At 43.6% G+C, this 25,526-nt stretch overlaps 1 protein-coding gene across 2 annotated transcripts in view; it reads left to right on the top strand.

Moving 5' to 3' along the window:
• Positions 1–25,526, top strand: part of BCAT1 (branched chain amino acid transaminase 1) — a 110,301-nt gene that overhangs the window by 34,286 nt on the left and 50,489 nt on the right. The window contains exons 1-2 of one of the 2 annotated variants that reach the window (XM_082256141.1): positions 7,016–7,093; positions 15,225–15,299. In XM_082256141.1, coding sequence (XP_082112267.1) covers positions 7,052–7,093; positions 15,225–15,299 — 117 coding nt within the window. In that variant the 5' untranslated portion in view covers positions 7,016–7,051. Of the gene's footprint in view, positions 1–7,015; positions 7,094–15,224; positions 15,300–25,526 lie in introns of those variants that run through there. The other variant, XM_082256142.1, reaches the window with a different exon arrangement.

Here is a 25,526-nt window from a genome sequence, read left to right as displayed (position 1 = left end):
CATCAGCTGTCAGTGCGGTTCCCGCTGACAGCTGTATGTAACAAAAGAATTGCCGGGAAAAAAAATTGTGAAAAAAACGACATGAGGTCCCCCTTAAGTCCATACTGGGCCCTTCAGGTCTGGTATGGATTTAAAGGGGACACCCCCCTAAATCCATACCAGGTTCTTCTCTGAGCATGCAGCCTGGCAGGTCAGGAAAGGGAGGGGACAAGCAAGCACCCCTCCTGAACCATAGGAAGCCCCATGCCCTCAACATGTGGAGGGGGGGTGCATGTTGATGGAGACAAGGGCCTCTTCCTGACAACCCTGGACAGTGGTTGTGGGGGGTCTGTGGGCATGGGGCTTATCAGAATCTGGAAGCCCTCTTTAAGAAAGGGGGCCCAAGAGTCCCGGCCCCTCCCCATGTGAATGAGCATGGGGTACATTGTACCCCTACCCATTCACCAAAAAAAAGTAGTGTAGTGTTACAAAAAACAAGAGAAGGTTTTTGACAAGTCCTTTATTAAAAATGAGCAATGTCCCCCGCTGTAGCTCCAACGCGTCTTCTTCCTCTGGTACCATCACTGATGTGTTCTTCCTCCAGTCTTCTCCCTCCGCTGTCTTCTCCTGCCCCCCCTGAGCCGCTAAAAAAAATGGTTCTCCTCTGATGCTGGCTTTCTCTGTTGTGTCAGCGCTGGTGTCTGCCAGTTGTTATATAGCCATAGGGTGGCCATCCAGTGACATCACCTGGAGAACCCGCCCCTTTTGACATCACGTGTCATCACAATGGGTGGGTTCTCTGGTCGACATCACTAGTTCACTAGCGCCCCAAAGCACCCCCCCATGTTGAGGGCATGCAGCCTTGTATGGTTCATGAGGGGGGGGGCGCTTGCTTGTACCCTCCCTTTCCTGCCAGGCTGCATGCTCAGATAAGGGTCTGGTATGGATTCGGGGGGACCTCATGTCATTTTTTAAGAATATTTTGGCACGGGGGTCCCCTCCAAATTCGGGCCTGGTATGGACCTGGGGGGGGGGGGGGGCCTCATGTTGTTTTTTTCATTATTTTTCTTTTCACTGTCAATTCTTTTTTTTTCCCACTATCAGCTGTCAGCAGGGAATCCCGCCGACAGCTGATGATTCACCAGTTAAGGATGTGGCGGACAGCATCCTGGCCCACTCGTTAGCAACCAGCTATACAGTGTGTTTACAGAGAAAAACACAAAATGCATGAATGCAAAAAAAACCCGAGGGTTTAGGCTCGGTTCACACTGATGCGATGCGGGAAGGCTGCGAATTCGCAGCCTGTTCCCGCATCGCACACGCACCCCCGGCAGTTCACACTGCCATATGCGATCCGCTGGGGGTGTCAATGTAATCTTAACGACACCCCCAGTTTGATCGCATATCGCAGTGCGATCGTGCAGTTCGCACAGGATCGGATCGCACAAGTGTGAACCGCTGTGCGATCCGATCCTGATGCGGCAGCAAAAATGCCTCCTGTGTGTGTTTGCTGCGGGTGCGATGCGAATTTAGCCATACAAACTGTATGGCTAAACTCGCACCGCACAGCTGATCGCATGTCATGTCGGAGCAGTGCGCTCCGACATGACATGCGAACCCCGCACACGCAGTAGTGTGAACCGGGGCTTAAAAACAGAAAACGCCCCACAAAACATGCCTAAAAAATGCATCAACCTCAGCCCGCATAGATGTGAACCTAGTGTTATTCGCAAAGCTTATTTGAACAAGCTGAAGTAGCTGAGTAGTTACTATGCATAGCTGCACCAGATTCTGTGCGCACCAGTTTTGGTAAATCTCCCCCTAGGAGTCTATTTATAATATATCATTTATGTTTTCACACAAGATTCAAACAACTTTCACCCAGCATTCACACATTTTCCCTATTAAGGCCGATTAGAATAAAAGTGAAAAGTTCAAACAACGTTTGCTCAAAATATACACTTTTTCCCAGTTGCTGCCAATTCAGTAATTTTATGAATCTTGGGTGAAAACATTGATGGACAGACAGACTTCCAGTGAGTTCTATGAATCTTGGGTGAAAACATTGATGAACAGACAGACTTCCAGTGAGTTCGATGAATCTTGGGTGAAAAAATTGATGAACAGACAGACTTCCAGTGAGTTCTATGAATCTTGGGTGAAAACATTGATGAACAGACAGACTTCCAGTGAGTTCGATGAATCTTGGGTGAAAACATTGATGAACAGACAGACTTCCAGTGAGTTCTATGAATCTTGGGTGAAAACACTGATGAACAGACAGACTTCCAGTGAGTTCTATGAATCTTGGGTGAAAACATTGATGAACAGACAGACTTCCAGTGAGTTCGATGAATCTTGGGTGAAAACATTGATGAACAGACAGACTTCCAGTGAGTTCGATGAATCTTGGGTGAAAACATTGATGAACAGACAGACTTCCAGTGAGTTCGATGAATCTTGGGTGAAAACATTGATGAACAGACAGACTTCCAGTGAGTTCGATGAATCTTGGGTGAAAAAATTGATGAACAGACAGACTTCCAGTGAGTTCGATGAATCTTGGGTGAAAAAATTGATGAACAGACAGACTTCCAGTGAGTTCGATGAATCTTGGGTGAAAACATTGATGAACAGACAGACTTCCAGTGAGTTTGATGAATCTTGGGTGAAAACATTGATGAACAGACAGACTTCCAGTGAGTTCTAAGAATCTTGGGTGAAAACATTGATGAACAGACAGACTTCCAGTGAGTTCTATGAATCTTGGGTGAAAACATTGATGAACAGACAGACTTCCAGTGAGTTCTATGAATCTTGGGTGAAAACACTGATGAACAGACAGGCTTCCAGTGAGTTCCGTGAATCTTGGGTGAAAACATTGATGAACAGAAAGACTTCCAGTGAGTTCTATGAATCTTGGGTGAAAACATTGATGAACAGACAGACTTCCAGTGAGTTCTATGAATCTTGGGTGAAAACATTGATGAACAGACAGACTTCCAGTGAGTTCCGTGAATCTTGGGTGAAAACATTGATGAACAGAAAGACTTCCAGTGAGTTCTATGAATCTTGGGTGAAAACATTGATGAACAGACAGACTTCCAGTGAGTTCTATGAATCTTGGGTGAAAACATTGATGAACAGACAGACTTCCAGTGAGTTCTGTGAATCTTGGGTGAAAACATTGATGAACAGGCAGACTACCAGTGAGTTCTATGAATCTTGGGTGAAAACATTGATGAACAGACAGACTTCCAGTGAGTTCCGTGAATCTTGGGTGAAAACATTGATGAACAGACAGACTTCCAGTGAGTTCTATGAATCTTGGGTGAAAACATTGATGAACAGACAGACTTCCAGTGAGTTCTATGAATCTTGGGTGAAAACATTGATGAACAGACAGACTTCCAGTGAGTTCTATGAATCTTGGGTGAAAACACTGATGAACAGACAGGCTTCCAGTGAGTTCCGTGAATCTTGGGTGAAAACATTGATGAACAGACAGACTTCCAGTGAGTTCTATGAATCTTGGGTGAAAACATTGATGAACAGACAGACTTCCAGTGAGTTCCGTGAATCTTGGGTGAAAACATTGATGAACAGAAAGACTTCCAGTGAGTTCTATGAATCTTGGGTGAAAACATTGATGAACAGACAGACTTCCAGTGAGTTCCGTGAATCTTGGGTGAAAACATTGATGAACAGACAGACTTCCAGTGAGTTCTATGAATCTTGGGTGAAAACATTGATGAACAGACAGACTTCCAGTGAGTTCCGTGAATCTTGGGTGAAAACATTGATGAACAGACAGACTTCCAGTGAGTTCTATGAATCTTGGGTGAAAACATTGATGAACAGACAGACTTCCAGTGAGTTCTATGAATCTTGGGTGAAAACATTAATGAACAGACAGACTTCCAGTGAGTTCCGTGAATCTTGGGTGAAAACATTGATGAACAGACAGACTTCCAGTGAGTTCTATGAATCTTGGATGAAAACATTGATGAACAGACAGACTTCCAGTGAGTTCTATGAATCTTCTTAGACAGTCACATGTTTCAGACATTAGAAGTGACAATTGAGTACTGTCCGTGATACTTTTTTTATTTGCACTAACATACAATTTTTTAGGACAATGACCTCAGACATTGGAAGTAAAAGGTTAGGAGTTCTTCTTAGACAGTCCCATGTTTCAGGCACCTGGAAGTTTGGGGTTTTTAGACAGTCTTATGTTTCAGGCTCTGGAAGTTAGGGGTCTTTAGACATTCTTGTGTTTCAGGCACTGGACGTTTGGGTCTTTAGACCGTCTCGGGTTTCAGGCACTGGAAGTTAGAGGTCTGTAGACACTCTCATTTCAGGCACTGGAAGTTAGAGGTCTGTAGACAGTCTCATTTCAGGCACTGGAAGTTAGAGGTCTGTAGACAGTCTCATTTCAGGCACTGGAAGTTAGGGGTCTTTAGGCAGTCTCGTGTTTCAGGCTCTGGAAGTTAGAGGTCTGTAGACAGTCTCATTTCAGGCACTGGAAGTTAAGCCTCGTACACACGTGTCGAAAATCGGCAGGGAATTTTCGTCCGACGACCGATCTGCCGATTTTCGGCTTGTTAGTATGATGCTTTCGACAACCGACTCTGACTTTTCGGCTGAAAAAAATCTGGTGCGCAGGCTATAAAATTTTTGTCCTCTGTCAAAACACGGCCGATTTTCATGCAGTCAGTACAGATTTCGACAGGGAAAAATCTTATGAGCAAGTCTGGGCATGCTCAGAGAAGAAAGAACACAAAGAAAGCAAACCAACACATGACATCACTTCTGAAGTAGAATTCTGTCGGGCGAAAAAATTTGTGTGCAGTCTAGGCACATTCCAACCAACAAAACACAACTCTGGACAAAAGATGGACGATCGGTCGGCCGATAATCGTTGCGTGTGTACTAGGCTTTAGAGGTCTGTAGACAGTCTCCTTTCTGGCACTGGAAGTTAGAGGTCTTTAGACAGTCTTGTGTTTCAGGCACTGAAAGTAACAAGCTAGGGGTCTTTAGACAGTCTCGTGTTTCAGGCACTGGAAGTTAGAGGTCTTTAGACAGTCTCGTGTTTCAGGCACTGAAAGTTTTGGGTCTTTAGACAGTCTCGTGTTTCAGGCTCTGGAAGTTTGGGGTCTTTAGACAGTCTTGTGTTTCAGGCATTGGAAGTTAGAGGTCTGTAGACAGTCTCCTTTCAGGCACTGGAAGTTAGAGGTCTTTAGACAGTCTCGTGTTTCAGGCACTGGAAGTTAGGGGTCTTTAGACAGTCTCGTGTTTCAGGCACTGGAAGTTAGGGGTCTTTAGACAGTCTCGTGTTTCAGGCACTGGAAGTTAGGGGTCTTTAGACAGTCTCCTTTCAGGCACTGGAAGTTAGGGGTCTTTAGACAGTCTCGTGTTTCAGGCACTGGAAGTTAGGGGTCTTTAGACAGTCTCGTGTTTCAGGCACTGGAAGTTAGGGGTCTTTAGACAGTCTCGTGTTTCAGGCACTGGAAGTTAGAGGTCTTTAGACAGTCTCATGTTTCAGGCACTGGAAGTTTGGGGTCTTTAGACAGTCTCGTGTTTCAGGCTCTGAAGTTAGGGGTCTTTAGACAGTCTCGTGTTTCAGGCACTGGAAGTTTGGGGTCTTTAGGCAGTCTCGTGTTTCAGGCACTGGATGTAAGGATTTAAGGGTCTTTATACAGTCTTGTGTTTCAGGCACTGGAAGTAATGAGTTAGGGGTCTTTAGACAGTCTAACATTTCAAACACATTTCAGATATGGGTTAAGACCACATGGATAAATATTTGCAGGACTAAATAATGGGTGACCTACTCTGACCCCTTTTAAACAATGGACACTGATAGAAGCAAGGACTGGCTATTTTATAGAAGTTCCGCCATGCCATGACTGCTCCAGAGATTTTTCTCTTATCTGATTCAATCTTTCATGAACAGTTCCTGAACTCATAATTATGACCCAAAACAAACCCTCCTCATCGCTGGAGAAGTTCAGGTTGGGTGGCGTCTATGAAACCTCCCGCGGCAAGTAATAAAAATTTTGCTCACCAAGCCAACCATAATTGATGGTGCATCCCCGCTGGCACATGTGGAGTACAGCCATCTCCAGAACCTTCATAAATCCCTTCCACATTTTTGCCATGTGACTTTTCTGGGGTACGACCTCATCTGCCCACGTATTATCTCGCTCGACTTGTAAAGAATTGGCAGAGTTGTGGCAGTGTAATCAGCTTGTGCAAACACGTTGTTCACAGATTAGTCGCGGCACCGCGCCAGGCCTTCCAGGGTATACACACAGTGCAATGCCAGGGAACCATCTAAGGGGGAACTCTGGAAACATTGAGAGAACTTGCCAGGAAGGTCATCATGATCCACCAGACCACCACCAAAAAATAAACAAATAAATAAATAAAAATATATATCTATATATATATATATATATATATATATATATATATATATACATACATATCTATCTATCTATATATATATATATATATATATATATATATATATATATATATAAAGAGAATTCTACTCCTGAAAACGTGAAGATACCACACACTGTATGACGTTGAATGGCGCCACATCGTGCGCCAACGCAGCGTGTGTTGCAGTATCCTGTGAAGTAATGCGCATGTTAGCGCAATGAGATGGTATAATATAGTGTAAAGGGAAATCATTCCAGCAGTGCTAGTGTGGGATGATGTCATGCATGCATTGATGATGTCACACTGAACAGATGCTCTTCTATTGAATCAATGATGCACAGAGCGATGATTACTTGTCATTTTTGACATGATGATGTACACACTATGACATCACACTATGACGTTTTATGCGATCATTTCTACTAATGACAGAACAGTGTAATTCCGATCTTACAGCGAGCTCAGTCGGAGCGCACTGATACCATATGGGGGGGGGAGTCTTGACGTCACTGCACACCCGGGTAAGATGTTCCTCCTAGGCTTAAAGGACTCTGACGTTACCGGTGGGTAGAGCTGCAGCGGGTTAGGAAGAAGGGTGACGTCACTCGGGTGGAGGCGGAGCGGGATGGCGAGCCTGGCACAGCGGCAGAGGGCACCGGGGCACCAGGTAACCCTCATCACCCGGGGGAGGGAGGAGCCTGGGCGCTTATTATAGGGATCGCGTGACTGTAGAATAAACCTCTCTCTGACCGATCACTCTTCTTATCATCGTACAGCAATAACATCGCATATAGAGAGGAGATTATATAATCCACATGTGACCTATATAATCCCCATCATATAGGAGGAAACAGGGCTCTGTATATAGAGGGATCTGTATACCCAGCTATGGACACAACATTGTCCTATATAGAGGGTGGATCTTATATATATTCTCCATCATATAGGATGCTGCAGGCTTTGTACATAGATGTATCTGTACACTGAACTATAGATTCAGCATATATCCCTATAGAGGTCAGATCTTCTATAATTCCATCATATAGGATGTTGTAGGCTCTGTGTATAGATGTATCATATGTACAGCTGGAGACCCAGCATTGTCCCTTACAGAGGTCAGATTTTTTATAATGCCCAGAATATAGGATGCTCCAGGCTCTGTATATAGAGGTTTCTGTACACTGAACTATAGATTCAGCATTGTCCCCTATAGAGATCAGACTTTAAATAATCCCCATCATATAGGATGCTGCAGACTCTGTATATACAGTAGATGTATCTGGAGACTGAACTATAGATTCAGCATTGTCCCCTATAGAGGTCAGATTTTATATAATCTCCATCATAACAATGCTGCAGGCTCTGTATATAGATGTATCTGAACTATAGATCTACCATTGTTCCCTATGGAGGTCATACCCAGGCATATCATTTTATCTATACAGTGTAGACCCAAGTACAATTATCAGTGTGTCGGTATAATGCATAGCTCTCCAATATCCCTCGTATTATTATTACATGTCGGCCATATGACTTTATATTACATCCTTAATATTTATAACCCTAACCCCCCCCCCCCCCCCCTCCATTGGCTGCTCATAGGATCCTCCGTCACATTGGCCTCATAATTCATGTCAGAAATTTCTATACATTTTGTCCCTTCACCCTCTGGCAGGACGAAGGGGGGGGGGGGGGGCTGTTTATGTGATCCACTATTCCCATGGCATCCTGTGACTGTGGAGCCGATTGTTTGTTAGGGGCCCTGAGGACCAAACTCTGCCCCAGCATTGTCTGCTCTATGTCCTACAAATCATATTTCTGTATTCATTGCAACATTTTCTATAATGCTTCTTCTTACAGATTTTATACACATACAGTAATCATCACTCTTGTACAAAACAGTGCACTTGAACTCATTCCTTTTCATACAAAGTCATCAAATCTTTACTCCCTATTCAAATTGAAAAATGACAGACAGGTTTGAGGTGAGGATGTCTTGGTTGCTATGGAGTGATACATCTTAACATACCTGAGCCCCGGGGCAAGGTGTGAGCATGTAAGTGGCACTCCTGTACTCCCTGCCCCAGATGGACTAACCCCAACCACTATGACAAGACGGAAAGCGCTGCTCCAGGTGATTCTCATAGGCTGAAATGAACAAAGTCCTGCTGGGGTGCACACCCTGCCACTACTGCAGATTCCAAATGTAAGGAGAATAGAGGAATGGTCGCACTTCCCATAAGATTCAATCAGAATTTATTAATAACGTAAAAAAAAAGGCACAGGATGTAACAGGCATCATGCAGGGGACAAAAGGATGACAGGTTTCACACAACTAAGTGTGCTTTATCAAACCACTATGACTTAAAGACATGGATGTCTTAAAATAAAGACATGGATGAGCAAGTTTTGGGTGGAGGAACTTGACTGGTCTGCACAGAGTCCTGACCTCAAACCGATAGAACACCTTTGGGATGAATTAGAGCCTAGACCAGTGATGGCGAACCTTGGTACCCCAGATGTTTTGGAACTACATTTCCCATGATGCTCAACTACACTGTAGAGTGCATGAGCATCATGGGAAACGTTGTTCAAAAACATCTGGGGTGCCAAGGTTCGCCATCACTGGCCTCGACTGTGAGCCAGACCTTCTCATCCACCATCCGTGCCTGACCTCACGAATGCGTTTCTGGAAGAATTGTCAAACATTCCCATAGACACTCCTAAACCTTGTGGACAGTCTTCCCAGAAGAGTTGACGCTGTTATAGCTGCAAAAGGGTGGGTCAACTCATTGTTAAATCCTACGGACTAAGACTGGGATGCCATTAAAGTTCATGTGCGTGTAAAGGCAGGCGTCACAATACTTTTGGTAATATAGTGAATATTAGAACGAGGGTCAGTAGGAAGAATTCACCTTACATTTGTGGTCATTGGGAAGAATTCCCCTTACTGATACAGTAGCTAAAAAGATTGATGGTGTCACTAGGAACCTATCAGTAATTGCTCGTTGATTAAGGAACCCAAAGCAACCTCTAGGGGAAATTCCTCTAACCTACTGCTTCATCCTTACTCCTCATTTCCTTCACCTCCTCTTCTATCACTACCCACTCAATCTCTATAGCCCCTCTCCCATCATTCCCAATACTCCCCACCCACCCCCCTTGTTGCTATAGCCTCTGCTTTCTCCACCAACCCTCATTCCCATAGTCCCTAGCTATCCCTGTTCCCTGTGTGTGCCCAAATGGATAGATCTTCCTTCACTTCCTGTCCCAGAAATGCAACAGGAAGTAAGCATAAATCTTGATAAAGCAAGGATACATCCCCTCTTTTACAGCATTTACCAGCAGTGACTTCTCCATTGGAAGTTTTCCCTCAACTCTTGTTCCTGGGACAAGTAAAGATTTTGGCTTTCCCATCAGTGTTTTTTTTTTTAATCTCTCCTCTATATAACAGTAAAATGAAGTGTGTTGGGAACTTGGTACTGTTTATGGTTTACAATCATTCAAGCAGATCCAAGGCTAAACGTTTTAAGAGATTCATTATATTTATTGTCAGATATCTTTATCAGCAAACTTTTTATTGCAGCCATGATGGAGAATTGATGAGGAATGAAATCTGCAAGAATTTTGGGTCGAAGTTGAATGCTTTGTTTTGCTCTGCGTATATTATTTTATCTTAAGGGCTTTCTCATAATTTCACGGTAAAATGTGGGTGAAAGAAAATTCACAGGAGTGTAAAACTGGTTTAGTGTAATGTACCGTGACGGGGCTTGGTAACCCATGTTTGTGTTGTCCACGTAAAGTTAATCATTACAAGGATCTTCATTCATAATGTCTCCATTACCATCTAAAACTGGTAATGTGCGCAGTCTGTGAACGCCATGATAATGCATCAAGGTCACGTATAGAATAAGTTCGGTTTGTGGATGGAACAATCCCCCCCCCCCCCCCCCAACAGAATAGTGTGTGTAAAATGATACGTTCAACAAGCTGTAGAGGTTGCTGGAATTATTGATTTTGACCATTCCCAGTATATTGCAGTGTTACAGTGATACCATGCAATGCTAATTTACCCTATCTAGGTAAAAAAAAAATCTATCTATCTATCTATCTATCTATCTATCTATCTATCTATCTATCTATCTATCTATCTATCTATCTATCTATCTATCTATCTATCTATCTATCTATCTATCTATCTATCTATCTATCTATCTATCTATCTATCTATCTATCTATCTATCTATCTATCTATCTATCTATCTATCTATCTATCTATCTATCTATCCCTGCACAGCCAGGCAACATGCATTTTCCAACTTTCGGTCAGAGACAGAAATCAGACCATGGGCTTGTTTTTGTTGTTTTTTTTTGGGGGGGGGGAGATTGGATGGGGAATAGGAATTATGGGATGCCCAACTTGACTTGAACAACTATAGGACAACTTCCTTCTCTATGTACACTGCAAAAATAGCAAATCCTCGACTGTATTCCCTCTGGAACAAGATCAGTCTTTCTGAAAATGGCATTAGGAATTCCCTGTGTATGAGCTCCATGTCCCTTCTCTTCGAAACACCAGCCCACCTGGCTTCTTGGTAAAGCTTGCTGGATATACTGCATCTGACAGCTTTCTCCCTTTTTTGGCCATGGGGGTGTAGAGGTACTCACACTGTCCATGCAGGGCCGTCTTTAACACAGGGCAAAAGGGGCAGCTGCCCTGGGCCCAGTCATTGTTGTGGGGCCCAAAGCAGCTGCCCCTTGAGCCCGCACTGCCTGCAAATAGGTTATAAGTGGATTTTGGAGGGCCCAAGAAAATATTTGCCCAGGGTCCAATCAATATTAAAGACAGCCCTGTGTCCATGGAATCCTGCTGCTTTTGAGAAGACTGCTATTCAGGTCTCCTGCTGTCAAGGTCCTCCCATGCTAGCCAGGTTGTCCCCTAGAAGAGATTGTAGAGTAGTGGAGATTCCTCTGTCCTTCTTCCTTAGCTCAAGCCTGGAGGATAAGTTCCCTCAGCCTTGAAGTCCCCTTACCAGGCTACATGACACAGCCTCAGTACTTCATCTTCCACCAGACTACAAATAGGAATTCCCCATGGGACTTTAAAGGCAGTAAACAAGTGAAAACAGTATATAAAAAAGTATAAAGTTTATGATATTTTTATAGTTTTTTTATATACTATTTTCACTTGTTTACTGCCTTTAAAGTCCCATGGGGAATTCCTATTTGTTTTTGTATCTCTATTGTTCGGGATGTGGCAGTAGGTCTATTGATCTAATAGGCACTTAGTCGGTTGCCCTCTTTTTTCTTTGTTCTTCCACCAGACTACAACCACTTTATACTGGCTACTAGCCGGGCTTCACAATATTTATGGGCTAACCCAGCCACCCTGCCGGGTCTATTGCCTGACAATTGGCCAGATTCCATATAAAAATTCAAATTATGGCCTCTTTGCCTCCTCCCACTAGCTTCTAGAAACTTTTAAAAGCTTCTAGAACCAGGGGGAGGTACTGGAGGCCTGACTTGTAGAGCCCTCCAGCCTGACCTACAAAACCTCGACCCGATACCAGACTCACACAGCTACTGTGAGTCAAAATAAAATTTCCTCACTCTAAACTGTACACTAGAGGGTGCTACGTGTTTGATCCCAACTTTTTTAGCGGAGAAGAGACAGACTAGAACCCTGTCGGTTTTTGTATAGGTGTCAATATCACCATTTCAGATTTCTCATCCTGTCACTGCAACAGGTAATAAGCAGATAGCAGTCAACAGGGGTTCTAACCCTCCCCTACTCTGACCAAAAAAAACCCAAAAAGAAGTTTTGTCTGGAGTTAAACTTTCAGGGGTCTATTTGTAAAGGTCGACATACGAGCGGTCAGGTGTCTGTAGCTCAACGCTTGGCGATCTCAAAGCTGCATGAATTACTTTTGAGGCAGAATTGGATGTTTCTGGCCCCTTAAACTTGAATGGGTACATCTGAAAACGCACAAATTGCTCATTTTTTCAGGATTTTTCCAGGCATTTTTAGCTGTTGTCCAGGCATTTTTAGCTTGCAAAAACTGATCTCTTCCACCTAGTGCTTTTGGCTTAAAGTGAATTTTTTGTTTCTATTTTTAAATAACAAACATGTTATACTTACCGCACAGAGCAGCTCGGATCTTCTTTTTGGGTCCCTGGCTCCTCCCCATTCAAGCAGTGCCCCCAGAAAAAAAAAAAACTCTTTCCCTGGGGGGCACCGCTGCGTGCAAGCTCCCAAGTCGCTGCTCTATGCGTCAATAAAACCCATAGAGCCACAGCTCAGCCCCACCCCCAATTCTCTCCTTATTGGCTGTGATTGACAGCAGTGGGAGCCAATGGGTTCCCACTGCTGTCTCAGCTAATGAGGAGGGAGAGACACGGGACAACCAAGGTTATCGTGAACATCGTTGGATCGATAACCACTTACTTTAGGCTTGAATACACATGTAAAATGCTTGTAAATCGCTTGCATACTTCCTGTTCTGGTGATAACCCAAAATTTGGGATTTTTTTTCACTTTCACTCTCAATGATAATGGTAAACAGGACACATTGGGTGAATCTTCGTAATTGAGGCACAGATCATATAAAATATAAGACAGGTGTTCTAATCTATCAAAAACTAAAAAGAAAGAAATAAAAAAATGAGTTTTGCCATAGGGCTAGTTGACACCACATGCAGTTCAGTGTGTTTTTTTTCTGCATCGGAAACGCATGGATAGTAGGTTATATGGTTTCCAATGGCATAGTTCACACCAGTGTGGTCAATTCCAGTGTGTTCCAGTTCCAGAAAAAAAAAAGTAGAACATGCTGCATTTTTTCTGCACTAAACTGTACTGGAACATGAAAAAACGTGTCAAAAATGCAGTGGAATGCATGTAAATGCATCCAAAAAACGCACCTGAACGGATATGTACCCATTTAAGGTGAAGAAAAAAAGAGATGAAAAAATGTACTAAAAACGTATCAAAAACACATTAACAATGTGCATGCAGAAATGCATCTGGAACGCATCTGAACTGCGTTTCCATGGTGTGAACTGGCCCTTAACCATTTAACGACTGTCCAACACAGATTTACTGCGGCAGGCAGCCGCTCCTGCTCGTCAGCCGGGGAGCCAGTGCATGTGACAGGCGGCTCCGATGGCCGCCGGCCACTCGCAATCTCCCGCCGCTGACAGAGAAGGACGGATGGCTGATGTAAACACAGCCGTCTGTCATTTTCCCTGAAGTGATCACAGCGGCTATGTGATCCTGCTATATAGGATCGCATGTCTCTGTGATTACTTCACAAGCCACGCCCCCCACAGTTAAAATCACGCCCCTAGCGACACATTTAACCCCTTGATCACCCATACTGTTAATCCCTTCCCTGCCAGTGTCATTTTTACAGTGCATATTTTTAGCAGTGATTACTGTAGTAATGTCACTGGTACCCCCAAAAGTGTCAAAAATGTCAGTTAGGGGTCCGATCTGTCCGCCGCAATGTCGCAGTCCTGCAAAAAATGGCAGATCGCCGCCATTACTAGTAAAAAATAAATAAAAATGACATAAATCTTTCCAGTAGTAAGTAAACGCAATAACTTTTGCACAAGCCAATCAAAATACGCTTATTGCGATTTTTTTTACCAAAAATGTGTAGCAGAAAACAAATTGGCCTAAAATGTTAAAGAATTTTGATTTTTACATTTTTTTGAGAATGTCACATAAAAGAATGTAAAAAAATATTGTTTTTTTTTTCAAAATTGTCGCTCTTTTTTTGTTTATAGTGCAAAAAATAAAAATCGCACAGGTGATCAAATACCACCAGAAGAAAGCTCTGTTTGTGGGGAAAAAAGGACATCAATTTTGCACGACCGCGCAATTGTCCGTTAAAGTCATGCAGTGCCGAATCGCAAAATAGGGCCTGGTCATTGAGCAGCCAAATCCTCCGGGGTAAAAGTGTAACTAAAGGCAAAACATTTTTTAAGAGTGGAGAGGGATTAGAACCCCTGCTAGTTTTTATTGCTGTCTGCACCCCCATTAGGGAGACTCACCCTCTCCATTTGTCTTGTTTACCATTATCATTTAAAAAAAAAAAAGGAAATTGCACATTTTGGGTTGTCCCCAGAAAAGAAATAGGGGAGAAATCTTCCAATGGGAATCCGGTGACGTGGGGGTCCCTGAGGAATTCCCCTAATTTTTCAGGGATTTTTTCTCACTTCCTGTTTAGCTATAGGTCAGGAAGGGAAGGGAAATCTCCGCAATGGGACACAGGTGGCGAAAAAAAAAAATCTGACAGGGGTTATAACCCTCCCCTATCCCAAATGAAACAAAAAATGCTTTGCCTATAGTTCTATTTTAAGTTATAATTTAAAGTCACATTTTTCTCATGCCGAGACGTTCATCTTTGATGATGTATTGTGGAATCTAAATGAAGCCGAGGAAAAGACAAAGCGGTGTGTGGGAGGATCACAGGGAAAAGTCAAGATTCTAAATTCGGATTGAATGGAGAGGCAGCAAATGATTCTTTAGGGTTCAAAAATGAAGCGCAGACTTCTGCGGTGTTGTATGTGAAGGTGACTCTGGCGGTACATTATATTGGCACGTGAGGCTCGTGTTTATCTAACAATATATTGTGCAAATATGAACTTATCAGAGATCACGTCACCTCCATAAATGTTCTGTGTACACATCGATCAGATAAGGCATGTGGTCACAAAATACAATAATTGTAATAATAATATCGCTCATTGCATTCCAATTCATCTTCCGGCTAACTTCTTGTTTTTTTCTTTAACAGAACTGTAAGAATGGCTGCGAGAACGGCGCCCCCTGCAGTAACGGGGATAATGATCACGTACCTGGTGCCTTTAAGGTGAATATTGCATTGTGGGTGCTGTGTTTTTATAAGGCGTTTCCCGATTGATACATATTATTTATTAATAGAGGAATTCTGCAACAAATAAACCACACAACTAATATTATCTTTGCACCAGAAGAGCTTGCACTGTAATGTCCCACCACAGCCACACACTGTTAAATATTTATATAGCTCTGACATGTTCCATAGTGCTGTACAGAGAACACTGAGCAAGTCACATCAGTCTGTGCAGCAGAGGAGCTTAAACTCTAATGCCCTTATAACAGTAACACCCTATTATTAATATTATACATTTATATAGCTCTGACATATTCCGTAGTGCTGTACAGAGAACACTGATCCAGCCACATCAGCCTGTGCAACAGAAGAGCTTACACTTTAATATTCTCATAACAGTAATACCCTATTATTATTATTATACACTTTGCATAGTGCTGTACAAAGAACCCTGAGCCAGTAACAGCTATCTCTGCACTTGAGAATCTTACACTAATATTTCACTACAGTAACACACTATTATTATACATTTAAAAGCTCTGACATATTACATAGTGCTGTACAGAGAACACTGAGCTGGTCATATCTGTCCATGCACCAGAGGAGCTTACACTCTAATGAGCCCACCACAGTCAAACGCTATTATTATTATACATTTATATAGCTCTGACATATTCCGTAGTGCTGTACAGAGAACACTGAGCCAGTCACATCTGTCTGTGCACCAAGGGAGCTTACACTCTAATGTCCCACCACAGTCACACACTAATATTATACATTTATATAGCTCTGACATATTCCGTAGTGCTGTACAGAGAACACTGAGCCAGTCACATCTGTCTGTGCACCAAGGGAGCTTACACTCTAATGTCCCACCACAGTCACACACTATTATTATACATTTATATAGCTCTGATATATTCTGCAGTGCTGTAAAAGGAACACTGAGCCAGCCACATCAGTCTCTGAACCAGAGGGGCTTGCACTCTAATGCCCCTACGAATAACATCTGGTGGGTTTGTGCTGCTTCTCATTTGCTGATCCTGGCTTTGAGTGGACATCACCTCCTGGCTTTTTGCTGTGACAACTGACTTGTCTGTTTGGTGATGGAATTTGCAGCAGTTTTGCATTACCTCCAGCGTGTCCAGCTTGCTGGTTAGACCTTTAGTTTCCGTCCCCTGACCTTCTTTCAGGTGAGCTCCTGGCACTTTCCACATTGTGTGTATCACTGTTGGCCTGTGTTTACATCCACGTTTAGGAACAGTCAATTTGCTTAACTTCTATAACACATCATATAACCTGGGGGCACCTAAATACAGCACAACTGTATACAATTTTCCCAGACGGAAGCTTCTAGAAGTATAGGGCCCTGCTGCTGCCATTAGACCTGAAAAAGTGATTGTCACCTACAGTGTTTGAAAATATGAAACAGCAAAGGGGAAAATATGTGTCAAAGCCATCATGGCTCTGCTGAACTCCCCAATACTAAGTATTATTGTCCAATTTTCCTGTTTGGTTTTGCAGCAGCATTTTTATAGTGCAGATTCATTGGGAGTGCGGCTGGGTGTGACACAGCTGTTCAAACCCAGGATACATTTTACTGTATTTATGTCATATTTTGGCTAAGTCCCTTTATGTGCATGATAACCAGAGCATATAAGGGGAGACGGTTCATATAAAGCAGAGGTCTCTGTTTTAAGTCTGGATCTCTCCTGTTCTACTGTATCCTAAAGTGTATCTAAAAACCAATTTTTTAAAAAAAAAAATGTAAATAAATATTTTTTTGGGGGGGGGGGGGGGCATGGGGTTGTGAAGTTTGGATTGATTAGAGCCTCTTTCATAATATTTTTTTTTTTTCAGTCTGTATCCTATTGGTGAGATTTCCCTGTACTTCCTGTCCCAGAGACACAATAGGAAATTAAATAAAATCTGTCCAGGTTGAAGGGAAATAATTTCCAAAGCTGGCCATGCACTATTAGATTTTTTTCGTTCAGCCTACAAATTCCTTTATTCACGCTGTACTACTAAGGTGGACAAATCTCCCACTGTGTCTATCATATTCAGACAGCCAGCACCAGCTATTGTCAGAATACCTGAACAGTGACTGCATCTGATTAGATGCAATTTTCTGCCTGGTTTCTTCCATTTTTCATTTGAAGGATGTTGAGTGGCAAGGGGCCGACAGGGCCACTCATTATAAGAAATGCATACCAGTGTATGGTACAGTTGTCACCGGAACAGATGTCTCAATCAGAAGGTTTTGGGGATTTTGAATTTCCCACATAGACCACTAGAGAAACTTGATGCCGGTTCTCACCCTTCCACACTCCATCCATTTTTACCAGATACAGGCTGTGTCACGCCCCTCCAGCCTGTGTCTTAGAGTAAGAGGGAGGTGAAGCCTCCATTAATATACATGTAATATCCTGCCCCCATTGTGTTTAGTTGGTTAGTGGCCATGGAGGAGGAGGGAGGGAGGGAGTGGGCTGTAATTTACCACTGTGTATACGCCCACGTGTGACTCTATAGTCACATGGGCTGCTCAGATGTGAGAGGGAGGAAATGTTTAGCATAGAAACTCACTGAAAACTGAGCATGTGCCACCACAGCGGCAAAATCCCTAGCTGAATTGGGGATATGTCAGAAGGTGGAGATATAGAGCAGCAGGAACAACCGTTTTTTTTCAGAATACAGAAAACAAATCTCGTAGTGACTGAGTGAGTATGAACAGCATGTAATACAGCATTTCTTTTTTTTAAGATATGGGTTTAGTGACACTTTATCCTGCCAGAAATCCAGTGAGCTCCTAGCAGTTTTGTCAGTCCTGCCTGCTGCTGGACTATAGAACTCCACCTATCCTCATCCCTCTCTTCATTCACACATACGTTGGGTGTAGGGAAAGGGCTCTTGGGAAATGTAGTTCCAGGGGCATGTCTATGTAAATCAGAACTGATGTCGCAGCAGCAGCACCTGCAAAAATGTAACATGCCTGTAATGATTTTACAAGGCATAAGAGAAGCTGTTTTCGCTATAGGAACAAGGAAAAAAAATAAATAAATAATAATGCTGGGACATGGTCTAGAGAGGGATAGGGAGATTTGGGGATACATTTTAAGTAATACCTAAATATACCCTTTAACCAAGGTATAGGGGTCACTTCCAGTAAGCTTGCAATCAGTTTTAATGCAGTATAAACTATGTTACCAAAAGTGTTGGCCTGCCTTTACACACACCTGAACTTTAATGGCATCCGAGTTTTAGTCCGTAGGGTTCAATATTGAGTTGGCCCACCCTTTGCAGCTATAACAGCTTCAACTCTTCTGGGAAGGCTGTCCTCAAAGTTTAGGAGTGTGTCTATGGGAATATTTGACCATTCTTCCAGAAGTGCATTTATGAGGTCAGGCACTGATGTTTGACGAGAAGACCTGGCTTGCAGTCTCCGCTCTAATTCCTCCCAAATGTGTTCTATTGAGGTGCAGACCAGTCAAGTTCCTCCACCCTACTCGCTCATCCGTGTTTTTATGGACCTTGCTTTGTGCACTGGTCCAAATCATTTGTTGGAGGGGGGATTATGGTGTGGGGTTGTTTTTCAGGGGTTGGGTTTGGTCCTTTAGTTCCAGTGAAGGGAAACTCTTAAGGCGTCAGCATACAAAGACATTTTGGCCAATTTCATGTTCCCACTTTGTGGGAACAGTTTTGGGATGGCCCCTTCCTGTTCCAACATTACTGCACACCAGTGCACAAAGCAAGGCCCATAAAGACATTGATGAGTGATTTTGGGTTGGAGGAACTTGACTGGCCTGCACAGAGTCCTGACCTCAACCCGATAGAACACCGTTGGGATGACTTAGAGCGGAGAATGCGAGCCAGACCTTCTCGTCCAAAAAAAGGGCCTGACCTCATAAATGCGCTTCTGGATGAATGGTCAAACATTCCCATAGACACACTCCTAAACCTTGTGGACAGTCTTCCCAGAAGAGTTGAAGCTGTAATAGCAGCAAAGGGTGGGCCAACTCAATATTGAAGCCTACGGACTAAGACTGGGATGCCATTAAATCTCATGTGCATGTAAAGGCAGGCGTCCCAATACTTTTGGTAATATAGTGTATGTTCTGGTGTGGCTGCATTCATGTCACAGAGGGTATTTGTGAACTGATGTAACAGAGTCTTCTGCATTTATTAAAATGCTGAAAGTTTTAATGGCTGGGGTGAGAACTGAGAAATCTGCCATGCCCCTTCTCATGGGCATCTTCCTTGCTAGTTTTAAACTGTTGGAGTTGCTCCTTGCTCCATCTTGTCACATATACATTGTGCAGATCTCAGAACCCCCAGGATGAGTCTCAGAAAACTGCTCAGTAAAATATGGTGTTTGTTCAGCAGACTGAGACTTTCTCTCTGAGGTCTCTCAGCCAGGACGAATCCTCTCCTCTTTCACCAACCACCAGTGCTGAGCATGTACCCAGAAATAGACAGGAATCTTGGCAGCATCACTTAAACTCCACGCTACAAGTATAATAAACCAATTATCTGTTGATGTTATCCAGAAAACACTGCAGCTGTGTTGAAGGCAGGACATTGCTTCCACGACCATTTAGAATACATCTGTCAGGAAAGTATGGGGGCCGCTGTTGCTGGGCTGCTTCCCACAATGCTAGGTGTCTGGCTGTTTTACTTTATTATTTCTGAGTAAGAGGCCCAGAAAAAGCATGCTGGTAAGTGTTAGAAAAGTATCAGAATTCTTTATCTCTGTTCCTGTTCCGAGTCAGTGACTCAGATAACATCCAGCATTTAGCATACCAGTAAGGAAATGCATTGCTCTGTCATTCATCACTAGGGCAGTGCACCACAACGCATGGCAAAGCACTACCTTGGTGTGTTGCTTTGTCAAGGCTGGTGCATGTCTGTTTGTGGGCAGGGTTAGGGTGATCGTCATGTTCTCTATGGGTCACATAAGAGGCCTGCCCCGGGGTGGGTTCTTCTGGGCTATGTTAGGGACTTTGGTTAGGGTAACTGCCTTACACATGGGGTACCTTTACTTGAACAGGCAAATGAACTCTAATAAACTCTCCCAATGTAAATATACATCACTACAGTCACTTGTGCTTTTAGGAGGGACACGCCAGTGCCATTGCCCTCTCCACCACTCCAGCGTATCATTGCTTCCTCGCTCCTAGTAACGGTATGCCGGGGTCCCACCGTGCACCTAGCGCTGACTCCATGCGTGCACTTCACTTAAAGTGATACTAAAGTCTCGTTTTTATTTTTGGGGGGTTAAAAATAACAAACATGTCAAACTTACCTCCTCTGTGCAGTGGTTTTGCACAGAGCAGCCCAGATCCTCCTCTTCTCGGGACCCTTGCCGGCGCTCCTGACCCCTCCCTAATGCCGAGTGCCCCCACAGCGAGCAGCTTGCCTTAGGGGCACCAGAGCCAAGGCACTGCTCTGTGTGTCTATTCAGACATGGAGCCATGGCTCAGCCCATCCACTCTCTGTCTTCATTGGCTCGCTGACTTTGATTGACAGCAGCGGGAGCCAATGGGGCCGGCGGCTGTTTCTCAGCCAATCAGGATGGCGAGTCCCAGAGAGCAGAGTCTCTTGTGCAACATCACTAGATCGAGAGGGGGCTGCACACAGAAGGTTTTTTTTTTTTATCATAATGCATAGAATGCATTAAAAGAGATGTATGGGAATTTTTTTTTTTTTTTTTAGGTTTATACACTGCTCAACAAAAATTAAAGGAACACTTTTTATTCAGAGTATAGCATCAAGTCAATTAAATTCCTGGGATATTGATGCGGTCAGTTCAAGAGGTTGTATACCCTCAAAAATAAATAAATAAATAAAACCCTGAAAGACTAAGGGCTCTTTCACACGGGCTTTCCGTCTGAAAGGTCCGCTGCGGGACTTTTTTTTTTTTTTTTCACGGAGCGGATGACATTTCTGTCATCCGCTCCGTAGGTCCGCATATCATCCCATCCGTTTGCGGATGATATGCGGACCTAATGTAAGTCTATGGGGGATTGCGGATGTCAGCGGATGACACCGCTGACATCCGATTTTCCTTCCTTTCCGTTTTTTGAACGGAACAAAAATAGGATTTTTTCTGTTCCAAAAAACGGAACAGAACTGACAGGAGGAAAATCGGATGTCAGCGGATGGTATTCCGCTGACATCCGCAATGCCATAGACTTACATTATGTCCGCAAATCATCCGCAAAAAAATAGGATGATTTGCGGACATACGGAGCGCCCGTGTGAAAGGGCCCAAAGGCATAGGTGTACGTTTAGTAAACTGAGATAAGCCGAGATCTGGATGATCACGGCTTGTCTCAGAGCATTGCAGGTTTAAAATACTGAGAAGAGTAGTGGAGAACATATTCTTCTCTTCTCATCTCAGTACACAAACAGCTTGCATTCACTGCAATAGAAACGGCCAGTTTAGTAACACATGATGTCACCTGATCACTGTGCTTCTCTTTGAAGATCTCCTCTTCCTACTTCTCCAGCTCAGAGGTGGAGATAGCAGGAAGAAATAGGAGATCTCTGCTGTGAATGTCCCAGTGCTCACATATATATCTGTGTGTGTATATATATATATATATATATATATATATATATATATATATATATACTGTATGTACTGGTGTGTATGTATGTATATATATATATATTTTTTTTTTTATTTCAGGTACTTATATAGCACAGTCAATTTACACAGCGCTTTACATATACATTGCACATTCACATCAGTCCCTGCCCTCAAGGAGCTTACAATCTAAGGTCCCTAATGCCTCGTACACATGTACCGATCGGCCGTCTTTTGTCCAGGGCTGTCCTGTCCGCTGAAAACTGCAAAAGACTGCACATGAATTTTGTCGGCCAACAACAGCCGACTGCAGAAGTGATGTCATGTGATGAATAACTTTCCGTGTGTTTTTTCTTTTCTGAGCATGCCCAGTCTTGCTAATCTGCTGTTTGTCGGCCGAATTCTGTACTGACTGGCGAACAATCAGCCGTTCTGGTGTTGGCCAACAAAAATTTTAATGCCTGCAGGACAGATTCTGTTCGGCCGAAAATGCGCTGTCGGCTGTCGAAAGCATCATACTAACAAGCATACAATCGGCCGATCGGTCGTCGGCCGAATATTTACGGCCGACGATCGGTACGTGTGTACGAGGCATCACTCACATACATACACAGCAGGGCCAATTTTTCATACAGGATCCAATTAACCTACCAGCATGTCTTTGGAGTGTGGGAGGAAACCAATCTGTCACGATTCAACCACGCCCACGGCGACTAGCTAAACGAGACGTGATGAATCGTGACTGGGCAGTATAAGGGGATAACGGAAATAAAGAAAATTCCTACTAAAGGCTCGTACACACGTACCGATTGTCGCAGAAAAGATTCGGCAGACGACCGATCGGCCAAATGTAGGCTTGTTAGTATGATGCTTCCGACAGCCGACAGCGCACTTTCGGCCGAACAGAATCTGTCGTGCAAGCATTAAAATGTTTGTATGCCGACACCAGAACGGCCGATTGTTCGCCAGTCAGTACAGAATTCGGCCGACAGACAGCAGATTTGCAAGACTGGGCATGCTCATAAAAGAAAAAACACAGGGAAAGTTAACCATCACATGACATCACTTCTGCAGTCGGCGGACAAAATTCGTGTGCAGTCTTTTGCACTTTTCAGCGGACATGACAGCCCGGGGACAAAAGACAGCCGATCGTTCGGCCGACGATCGGTACGTGTGTACGGGGCTTAAGTAATTAGATTGGTTGCAATACTTTCACAGCCTGCACTGCCTTCGGTCACCACTAGAGGGAGACTCCAGTCCAATCCAGCTGGCTGACCACACACAGGCAGATACAAATCTTACATACAATCTGATGCACTCTAAGGGTTGGGGAGCAGTCTAGCAATTACCACACACTACTAGGATTCCTCCAGCTATCCTACAAGCCAGAACCCCTGTGTTGATCACTCTTCCCACTGTCCCCACACCCACACACCACAAACGATAGCCTGTGGTCTGGTGTACAATCTGCATGCAATCTGCCAACATACAGTGCAATTGCATACAGATTGGCATGTATGTATGTATGTACTGTATGTATGTGTGTATATATATATATATGTGTGTGTGTGTGTATGTGTATATATATATATTTATATACTGTATGTATATATACCGTGCATGTGTGTGTGTGTGTATATATATGTTTTCATGTGTCAGAACATGTCATTACGAGTTCTTTTAAACTTTAGTTTCACTTTTTAAATTTAGCAGTGCCTGTAATCTCACAAAATCTCGTGAGATTACAGGCAGTCCACCCAGTTATACAGAGATCACGGCAGTTCTCAGAGAAAAAACTTCTCCTCTGATCACCCTGTGAGAAGTGAAGTTCTCCGCCTTCTAAACTGGGTGACAGAGGAGATATTTTTTCTCTGAGAACTGCCGAGAATTGAACTGAGAGAAAACTTCTCAGTTTACTAAACGTACACCATAATAAGCTAGTATACTAGCTCATTATGAGTACTTACCTTAGAACGAAAACCCCCCAGCACCACACGCTCATCGCTGACACGGCCGACATGTTCACTCGTCTTCCTTCCGAGTTTGCGTCTTCTGGCCATCTGATTTGCTGGAGACACGACGTCACCGTTTACGGCACAGGGCTCTAAAGGAACAGCACAGATGGCCGTTCCTTCAGAGCGCATGCGCCAGTGATGTCACTGGCTGCATGCAAAGTAAATATCTCCTAAACGGTGCATGTTTAGGAGATATTTACAGAACCTATAGGTAAGTCTTATCATAGGCTTACCTATATGTACAAGTTACAGAGGAAGCTTTACTTCCTCTTTAGGTAGCATAGGGGTTGTTAATCAGTTTCAGCTGCTTTGGTGGTAATGAAATTAACAAAAGGTGCACTAGATGGGCAACAATGAGATGACCTTCAAAACAGGAATGGTTTTACAGGTGGGGGCCACTGACTTTTTTTTCCTTACTCATCTTTACTCATCTTTTCTGACTGTTTTTCACTAGTTTTGCATTTGGCTAGGGTCAGTGTCACTACTGGTACCATGAGGCGATACCTGGACCCTATAGAGGTTGTACTGCAAAGGCAGTTCAACTCCTCCAGGATGGCACCTCAATACATGCCATGACCAGTAGGTCTCAAGGGCATGGAGGAGATTCTAGTAGACAGGCAGTTACTCTAGGAGAGCTGAATAGGGGCATAGAAAGTCCTTAACCCATCAGCAGGACCTGTATCTGGAGGAACAGGATGAGCACTGCCAGAGCCCTACAAAATGACCTCCAGCAGGCCACTGGTGTGAACATCTCTGACCAAACAATCAGAAAAAAAAATAATGAGGGTGAGATGAGGGTCTGACGTCTTCTAGTGGGCCCTTTGCTCACTGCCCAGCACCAGCTCGATTGGCATTTTCCATTGAACACTAGAATTGGCAGGTCTGCCACTGGCACCTTGTGAAGCCATAGAGAATGTTATGCTGCATGTAACATTGTTCAGCATGACCGGTTTGGTGGTGGGTCAGTGATGATCTGGGGAGGCATATCCATGGAGGGACACACAGACCTCTACAGGCGAGACAATGGCCCCTGACTGCCTTTAGGCATCGGGATAAAATCTTTGGACCCATTGTCAGACCCTACAGCAGTGCAATGGGTCCTGGGTTCCTCCTGGTGCACGACAATGCCCAGCCTCATGTGGCGAGAGTATGCAGCCAGTTCCTGGAGAATGAAAGAATTGATACCATTAAATGGCCCCCACCAGAGGTGGGGGAATTGAGTCACATGACTTGACTTAAGTCAGACTTAAGTCACCAGTTTAAGAAACTTGAGACTTGCTTGACTAAAATTAATAAAAGACTCGACTTGACTTTGACTTGGTATTCATGATTTGAGACTTGACTTTGACTTGAGACATATGACTCGAAATGACTTTACTTTTTGAAGTTATTAAATATTTGCATTTTCTCAAGATGTGTTAAAGCAATATTTTGACTTGATTTGTGACTTGACCAAAATAAATGACTTGACTTGCTTGACTTCTGGCAGGGACTCGACTTGACTTGCTTGCTTTTCGCCACAGTAACTTGGGACTTGCTTGAGACTTGAAGGTTAAGACTTGAGACTTGCTTGTGACTTGCACATGTGTGACTTACTCCCATGTCTGGCCCCCACGCTCAATC

This window comes from Pelophylax lessonae (assembly GCF_965119305.1).
Source record: "Pelophylax lessonae genome assembly, chromosome: 4".
NCBI lineage: Eukaryota > Metazoa > Chordata > Amphibia > Anura > Ranidae > Pelophylax > Pelophylax lessonae.
Note: the sequence above shows the minus strand (reverse complement) of the source record. Positions and strands in the feature narration are given on the sequence as shown.